We start from the raw sequence: 9,705 nt of genomic DNA, 5'->3' as shown, positions 1-9,705 counted from the left end.
GAATCTCTCAGTAGTTTTGTGGGCAAAAGTTTTCAATAAGTGCTGTTCATTTCGACTCTTAAGTATGAAAAAATATTCCTTTTAACTCCGAACTCATATAATAACGCATTTGAGCACTCTTGGGGATCAAGGTTGCTTCCTTCGGCAAGCGTTAAAAATGATCAAAGTCATTATTTCACGATTATACACTTTTTTTGTTAACTTTTATCTTACAACTCAAATGTTGTTTTAATAATATTTATGTGCTTTTCTTAAAAATTTCTCATTGAAACAAAATATACGTGTCAAAAGATTAGTTATTGAGAAAATGTACGACGTACTCAATGCAATCCCATAAGTGGATCTAAATGCAATCCCATAAGTGGATCTAAAGAGGGTAATAAAGATAAATATTAGCTAAATTTATATTTAAGAGTAATTAATCGTTGTTGTTTTAAGACCACACCACATTATGAAGAACAACATTATGGAAAAGATCACTAGAAAGCAACACACCAAATGGTTGAGATTTGAGAAGTTAAAAACATCTCACAAGAACATTATGGCAAGAGCATTTTATTTGAAGAGCATGATAGTCAAGTACAACAGCATTACAGCTCTATCACTATCCCATCTAATAAAAACCAACTTCTAAAACATATATTATGCCTGAAACTGCAGAAACAAACACTGCAACTTTGACATGGAAACCCGACGAAGTGAAAATATAGAACGGAGACGAAAGAGTCCTATACGTAAAAGCACTTCTTGTGATTTGTACAGGCCACTTGGATACCGGTGTATAAAAAGAATGGAACTGGCACAGCTTAGAAAACAAGGCATTCCGATTGGAATGTGACTCTGGAAGCAATTCTAGCTAGCAGAATGCGACACCTAAGAAGAACAGCAGCCACTTTTTTGGTTAACAGGTTGTCCGCGTATCTGCACGGTGGGTGGCTTTGCATTGTTTGATGCTGGCTGTGTTGCCATCCTGTATCAAGTAGTCAAAAACGTCAAACAAATAAAATTTTGGCAAAATATATATGGACTACCTACCAGCTTTTGTTCAGACTGTAGTGAAACATACCGCTTTTTAGCATATCAAGATCATATCTTAATGGGATTAATCAGTTTCAAGCAATTACTCCATAAAGTTTTGAAAATAGTTCCATAGTCAAACTCGCGTGAATACAGGTTCGAAGTAATCAATAAGGAGGTGAAAGTACTAGAATAATGAACAGAAAATACCTATTCTTTATCTCAGCTGCCATTGCCATGAAAGCTTGCTCAACATTAGTGGCACTCTTTGCACTAGCCTCCATAAATGGAATGCCAATTTCATCAGCAAATGCCTAGTATGTGAATCAAGAACTATTTCAGTCAATTGAAAAGCATTGTGCTAGAAGGACAAACCAAAAAAGAAAATGAACAGAATGCTAGATCTTAACCTTTGCTGTATCGTACGACACTGCTCGGTTATCATTCAAGTCAGACTTGTTTCCAACCAAAAGCTTGTTTACATTTTCGCTTGCATAGCGATCAATTTCACTCAACCATTGCTTAACATTGTTGAAGCTTTCTTGATCAGTTATATCATAAACTATCTGCCAGAATATTCAAAGAAAAAATACAAGAGTAAGGATTTCATCAAGCGAAAAGGAAAAAAGTTAACTGATTCATTTGCTTTATAAAGGAGTCACGGAAACATACTATTATGCCATGTGCCCCACGGTAGTAACTACTTGTGATTGTCCTGAAACGTTCTTGTCCAGCAGTGTCCCACTGGCAAATGTAACACAGACGAGGACTTAAAATTTCATTTTGAAAATGCATAATGACAGGAACAAAAGCTAGCAGATAAATTCAGATTATTTTCAATTGTAAAAGAACACAACTCAATCCTAGAGCACCTGATATCTGTATGGAAGAATTAAAATAAAGATTCAAGTGAAGTGCATAAATCCATGGAAAACCACACAGAATATTATAACAAAAATATTAGAAGTTGTATTCATCACCTAGCTAATTTGTAACCTCTAAAGCTACTTGACCTTTTCCAAAAGAAATTAACATGAATAAATTCTGTCAATTCTCAACCCAAAAAAACTAAAAGAAAGAAAGAAAACCATACAATTTGAAGTTTAATAGTCTTCCCATCTTGCTCCACAGTACGTATTTTCTGCAACATAAAGTAGGAACTTCACCAACTGCAAGAATTTTATATATGTAAGTCACTACTAATTTTGGCTTACAAAGTCAACACCAATTGTGCTGATGTAGCTGTCCAAATAAGAGTCATCCTGCATCAGAAGAGAAGGAAGCAGTTAATCAGCTTATAAAACATAATGATCTAGAAATGTATCACATTTGTTTGGACACAAAGCAAGATTTCCAAAACAATTAAATCCAGTGCCCATCACAAATGCTAAAGAGTTTACATCACTATCAAAAGGCAATTTACACCAGGATTCTAATAACTGCAGACATCTACATTTGAAATAAAAAATGACTGTACTTTATCCTCAAGGCATCTATCATTTTGTTCTTTCCCCACAGCCCAAGACATGCTGGCAGGCACAGTTCTCCATGTTGCTGTCTTCCTTTTCTCTATTTTCTAACTATCATCAGCTGCTTTAAGCTTTCTCTTAATAGCTTGTGCAAATGTATTTGACAGGAAGGGTCCAAACTCGAGATCAAAAAAAAGCCAAATAAAATAGAAATGTGGCATTCACAAGGATAGTCATGACATAAGTATGTGCATGACCTAATTGAGCAATGACCTAATAACTTGGACCTAACCTGACAGAAATTCTAAAATGCTTAGATAAGGCTATAGAGGAGCAACATGGGGCAACTTCCATATCTGCTGCTAAATACACGAGCACATGTCAACATGTGCAACTTCCCTGGTTTCATTGCTTATATCAGCCATTAAAAGAATCATGCAAGTAACATTCAGCTCAGATGCAAAAGTAACTATAAGTGGGACAAAATTGAATGAGATGAAAATACTCACGGCAAATCTCAGGAGAAGACATGACTTTCCAACACCTGAATCTCCTATCAACAGAAGTTTGAACAAGTAGTCACTGCAGAAAGCATAAGAAGAGACGGCGTTAAGTTCCATTTGAGCTGAAATTAACAATAATCTTTATAGGCAGATAGATTTTTATGAAGGGAACTTAAGAAATACAAGGTCCCATCCAGTAAACCTTCTGGCATCTTTAGGTCGAGGTGCAAACTAGTAGTCAGCAAGAATTGAGGTTACATAATGAAGCGGAGTAAGAACCATATGGTCCTAAGTTCAAATTCTAGAGGAGGCAAAACACTAAGTGATTTCTTTCTGTCTGTTCAAGCCTTGGTGGATAAAGGTACCCCCAGTGGCTACACCATAGATTTGTCAAGGTGCATGTAAGGACCTGGACACCATGGTTATAAATAAAAAGAAGAATCGTGTGAACATTGATAGGACCCCAGCAACCTAATCCTTATGAATCAAATCCATCAAAAATTCTCTACGAGCACCTGGACTAAGACAAAAAAGTGATCAATACAGTTCTTTTTTATCTTGTTATTATGGTAATGTCAGGACAGCTTGTGTACCTTGACCAATGCATGGGGCAGCCTGCTACAGCCAACAAGCACAAATTCCGTGTAAATCAATGCACATAGAAAACTCATATTCTTCCCTTTCTTGAGATTGATTTGAATAACAGGCAGAAACTAAAAACCAAAATGGTACCAACCAAGCTCCTAAATCATCAAATAAGAATCAAAGAAAATGGTCAATTTAGCACTCAAAGGGTGTCGCATAGCGGTCAATGAAGTGGTTTGAGAACCATGAGGCCTCACATTCAAATTCCAAAGATAAAAACACTAGGTGATTTATTCCTATCTGCTCTTGTCCTAGCCTTGGTATACAAAATTATCACGTACCTATGGAATTAAACTGACCCGAACACCACAATTATCAAAGAAAAGGGCCAATTTTAGCACTCGGTCAATGAGAATCATGGCGTATCCGGTTCAAATTCTAGAGACAAACTTCTTGTTGGTGAGATGTGACAAATATCCCGTGGAATTAGACGAGGTGCGCAAGCTGGCCCGGACACCATGTTATCAAAAAAAATAAAACACTAGGTTATTTATCCTATCTGTTTTAGGCTACGAGCTAGCCTTGCTGGACAGCTTTATCTGAACCCCATGGAATTAAACTGACCCAAACACCACGATTATCAGGAAAAAAATGGCCAACTTTAAAATTTTCATGGATCTAAAGGACACGACAATTAAATATAAGATTCAATTGAACAATCAATAAAAATCTACGCGATCCAAGCTGAAATCAACATTTCAATAGCATTTTTCAACACAGAGAAAAAAAATGCTAGCAATGAAATTCAAAGGAGAGGGTATTTTCAAAGAACTGACTATTCGGAATTCATGATTTTGCGAAACGATTAACGATTTCGATTAACACTAATTTAACTTGATATATGGGCAGATAGATCTTTACGAAGGAAGTTCTTAAAGAAAATACAAGGTCCCATCCAGTAAACCTTCTGGCATCTTTAGATAGAGGTGCAAACTAGTAATCAACAAGAATCCAGTAAACATTGCACCCACGGTGTGGCCTAGGAGTCAATGAAGTTGGAGGCAATGCACTAGGTGATTTCTTCCTATATGTTTAAGCTATGGTGGATAGAGGTACCCGGTAGCTACCTCGTCGATTAGTCAAGTTGCATGTAAGTTGCTTCGGACAGCACGGTTATAAATAAAAAGAAAGAATCAAGTGAACATTGATATGAGCCGAGCGACCTTAATCCTTATGAATCAAATCCTGCAAACATTCTCTACGAGCACCTCGACTAATAGCCTGTTGACCAATCTTCTAAAATCAGCTTATTTAATTAGTGGTTTTTCCAAAAGTGTTTTTCAAAAAAGTATTTTTGGTGAGAAACAATTGTGTTTGACCAAAAAATTTAAATCACTTTTTTGCAGCAATTTGTATTTGTCCAAGCTTTTAGAAGTGCTTCTAAGTGGGAAAAGCTACTTTTTTAAGCTTATGCTACTCCCCAGAAGCACTTGTTTCTCCCAAAAGCTTGGCCAAACACAACATTTTTTTAAAAATAAGCACTTATGAATTTTGATCTCCAAAAGCTTCGTCAAACAGGCTATAAATCAAAAGGTGATCACGGCAGTTCCTTTTTTATCTTTTAATTATGGTAGTGTCGGGCTAACTTGTGTGTACCAAGACTAAGCTGCTACAACCAACAAGCACAACCAATGCACATAGAGAGCTCATAATCTTCCCCTTTTCCAGATAGATTTGGATAATAGGCAGAAACTAAAGACTAAATTTGTACCAGCCAAAATCATAAATCATCAAATAAGAATCAAAGTGAATGGTCAACTTTACCACCCAAGGGTGTCGCTTATTGGTTAATGAACTGGGTTGAGAACCACGAGTTTCAAATTCCAGACACAAAAAACACTACCCCTCTATACCAAGACTAAGCTGCTACAACCAATGCACATAGAGAGCTCATAATCTTCCCCTTTTCCAGATAGATTTGGATAATAGGCAGAAACTAAAGACTAAATTTGTACCAGCCAAAATCATAAATCATCAAATAAGAATCAAAGTGAATGGTCAACTTTACCACCCAAGGGTGTCGCTTATTGGTTAATGAACTGGGTTGAGAACCACGAGTTTCAAATTCCAGACACAAAAAACACTACCCCTCTATTCCACCCCCCAAAGAAAAAAACACTAAGGGGTCGTTTGGTAGAATGTATAAGAACAATGCAAAATATAGTGTATTAGTAATGCTTGCATTAGTAATACTTGTATTATTTATGCTTGTATTAGTTATGCATGTATTATTTCTTATACATTGTTTGGTTTGCTTACATAATTTCTATAAAAGAAATTTTTGTTTACAAAAATACCCTTCTTTGATTTTGTACACTTTTTTGCAACAAAGTTCTTTTGTTATTTCAAACATAATTAGTATTGTTGAACTATTATATAGAGGTTTAGGATTAATTGCAAGACCTTCGTCTTTGCGCAAAATGTTACACCGACGTATTAACATAGTCGAAACAAAAATAAAATACAAGACGTAAAATTAAGAAATAGGCTCAATTTTTTTTTAAAAATCTTTTTAAAAACTCTCAAAGCAAAGCAAAAATATGTTATAGTTATTTAAATCATCATTCATTGTTGTAAATTCAAATGGCGGGAAAAAAAATTGTGAAATGTTTTGAAAAGATTCACTATTACAAATTAAAATGGCGGGAAAAGAAATGGTGAAATATTTTGAGAGGGAAATTAAGGGGTAATAAAGTCATTTAATAAGTTAATGCATGTGTTTAAAGTCTTTGTATTACTAATACATAGGAAATAGAGTGTATTACTAATACACACTTCAATACACAATAGAGTGTAACTAATGCTTGTATTAGTTATACATAGGCAAAAAGTCGTACCAAACAAGGTACTAGCAGTACACATTAACTAATGCATGCATTATATTTTACAATACACTCTACCAAACGGCCCCTAAGTGATTCTTCCCATCTGTCCTATCCTTGATGGATAGACTTAATAAATGTTGTTAATGGGAGGTGGCACGTATCCCATGGATTTAGTCGAGGTGCCACGAAAGCTGTCCTGAACACCACAGTTATTTTTTTTTTTTTTGTAAAACCATTATTTCCCTGACGCACTTTCTCAAGGGGTTCCAAATTCATCTTTCTCATTCACTCTATTCCTTTAGAAATGGATTTTAGCATAAATGGCTTTTTTTTTATCACAAGCCTTGTTTTATAGAAATGAAATTGTGATTTATTCCGATCTATTCTAGCCGTGGAGAATAATTAAACTGGTCCGAACGCCATGGTTACCAAAAATGCTTGTTATATATATATATGATATACATAGAAATGAACATGGTAATCTAGTCCTATTTGTTCTAGTGAAATCAAATTCTCCCGAACACCACGATTATCAAAAAATACCAATTTCAAAACATTCATGGATCTAAAGGACACAACAATTAAATACAAAATTCAATTACGCTATCAACAAACTCCGCAAATCCAATCAGAAATCAACATTCAAATCGCATTATTCAACACAAAAAAATGTCTAGACATGTAATTCAAAGGGGATTTTGAAGAACTAACTATTCGGGATTCATGATTTTTGCGAAGCCGATTGATCCAAATACGAGAAGGGAACCGGAAAGATTCTCTGTTCCCAACGGCCGTATATCGCCGGAAAATCGGATCGTCGCCGGGAAATCGCCGAGGGAAAATGTTGACAGCGCGTGAGAAAGAGATAGATCAAATGAGTGATGAGACAGTAATATATATATATATATATGGGCACCGACGAAAGGGATGAATGGTTTTGGGGAAACTAAACTATAATTCTGCTTTGCTTTATTCAATCATCAAAACTATTTTGGACCACATACTCCTTCAATATCAATATAAGACAAAAAGAAAATTATTAGTACTAGTAGTATCTAAAAAAGTGATTTTTTTCATGGTGTGTTTGGTGACACTTCGTTAAACAAATAGATATTTTTAAGTCAAAAAATTAATGAAAAATATTTTTGCTTCATTTCAAATAGTTCAAGAATAATTTCGATCCCTTTTCATTTTGATTATAATAATTATACTCAATCTCTATTAACCTAATACGATCATTAAAAAAAATTAATTAAAGGTATTTTTTAGTAGGGATTAAAAAAAATTAATTAAAGATATTTTTTAGTAGGAAGACTTACGCGAAATAGCCACAATTTGAGCAAAAGGGGCACGGGACAGCAACACTTTCAAAAATTATAATTTATAACTGATGTATTATTGTATTTGTAGCAGTGAATACAAGCGTATCATCGAATACAAACCTTCTTTCTCTTTTTTCTTTTTTCGTATTCTATATTTTCACTCCTCTTTTTCTCCTTCTTTATATTTTATATTTTTCCCTCTCTATGTCTTCCTCAAATGTATCAAATTTACATTTGTATTTAATATACGAAAAATGTTCAAAAATATTCCTAAACTATCTGAAATAGAGCGAAAATACACTTTGTTAGTTTTTTGACTAAAAAATTATAATACACTGTAATTTTTAGCTCAATTCTGCTTCTAATTGCATGCATAAGGGGCTTAAGACTTGAAATTTTCACTAAGTGTTGGGGACTTAGTCATTTTCAAGACCCCTAAACTTTGAGGATTTTTATTTTGGTCTTCCCGACCTCGAGATATTGTTTTCTGAGTTAATTCATGTTCAGGGAGTAAAAGTATGCCCCGGAGGAGTTTCGCATTTTTCTGACAAGGTTTGGGGCATGTTTGGGCCATGAAACTAGTGGGTCACCTTGATAAGCTTGCATTACAACATTAGTCATGACCTCATACTTACCGCGTCGCGGTGAGGGATTTCTTCAACTGCAACAAGACCACATCGCAGTGAGGATGTTATGTCCAGATCTTGATTTAAATGATTGGGGGGCAATTGGGTATTTTACACCTTCAACCTAAATGGTCCATAACACGACTTGGGGCATATTTTAGGGTATTATTTGCCCTTCTTCTCAAAATCACTCTTAAGAAAACCCTCCTCCTTCCCCAAGAACAAATTTAATTCCTTTTTCGCTAAGTAATCAATAATTCAAGCTCCCCAAGTTCAAGAACCTTCAAGAAAGCACCAAGATTAAGGTTTCTTCTCAAGATCATCTCCCAAGTCTTAAAGGTCAAGTTTACTTCACCAAGACAAAAACTTTAAGGCTTGTGGGGTTATGAACAAGGGTACCCTTTCACCCTTGTGCCCAAAGTGCATAGTTTTAAGGTTTAATTTACTTGTGTTGAATTAGGGTTCATACCCAAATTGCTATATTCTTGAAGTCTGTTATTACCATGATATTGAAAGCTTTAAGTACATTAAGGATTGCTTATATTCATGTTTTACTTGTAAGATTCATATTGTGATTTCGATTTCATCATCTTTACTCGATATTGTTGAAAGATTTTAATGTGATCATTGAGCATGACTTTTTGTTATGAATTTTCATGAATTTAAAGCATGAATTTTAAACCCTGAAGTGAAGTATTGAGTTTACAAAAAGATTATGCTCTTAAGATCTATTGACAAGTTTTATATCATAATTTAAAGCAAAAAAGAATCCACATTTGTTCATCCTCATTATGATTTAAAGTAAGAGATGCATAACTGGTTTTTATTCTATAAACCCTTGTGCTATTTTAAGGTGGATTTCCTAAAGTATGAGCATATAAGTAATATGGAAGTAGTATTTAGCACCGAGTTAGGTATGAGTTTGAGGTCACATGCCCCAGAACTACGTGCCATTGTAGGTTTAAGTCCCAATATGGGTTAAGTATAGTGATCACTAAGTTAAAGTTCTATTTTGATGGAAAGGGTAGAATAACTCTCCCCAACGTGGGTAAGACATTGGACTTCATGATAGCTCACATGGTTTATGTTGGTTAGAAGAACCTTCCAAAAGAAAGAATAAAAGTAAAGCTTTTATAAACTAAGTGTTATGGCTCACAAAGTTTATTCTTATGCTTCATTACTCATTTTTGTGATTTTGCAATCTTTGTTTATTCAAGCTCAAGGTGAGTCATTTATACTTAGCATGCATTATTGAAAGTTTATCTGAATATTCAGTTATTATATTATGTATGCATTCA

At 34.7% G+C, this 9,705-nt stretch overlaps 1 protein-coding gene across 1 annotated transcript; it reads right to left on the bottom strand.

Moving 5' to 3' along the window:
- Positions 1–502: 502 nt before the first annotated feature.
- On the bottom strand, positions 503–7,316 carry LOC107871099 (ras-related protein RABD2a). Its single transcript, NM_001324995.1, is given in 8 exon segments — positions 503–970; positions 1,228–1,331; positions 1,428–1,583; positions 1,690–1,761; positions 2,111–2,158; positions 2,232–2,279; positions 2,996–3,068; positions 7,171–7,316. Coding segments are annotated over 8 exon segments (612 nt in total). The 5' UTR covers positions 7,185–7,316; the 3' UTR covers positions 503–873.
- Positions 7,317–9,705: the final 2,389 nt, after the last annotated feature.

The sequence above is a fragment of the Capsicum annuum genome, chromosome 5, assembly GCF_002878395.1.
Source record: "Capsicum annuum cultivar UCD-10X-F1 chromosome 5, UCD10Xv1.1, whole genome shotgun sequence".
In the NCBI taxonomy this organism is placed as follows: domain Eukaryota; kingdom Viridiplantae; phylum Streptophyta; class Magnoliopsida; order Solanales; family Solanaceae; genus Capsicum; species Capsicum annuum.
This window is presented reverse-complemented; position numbering and strand designations above follow the sequence as displayed.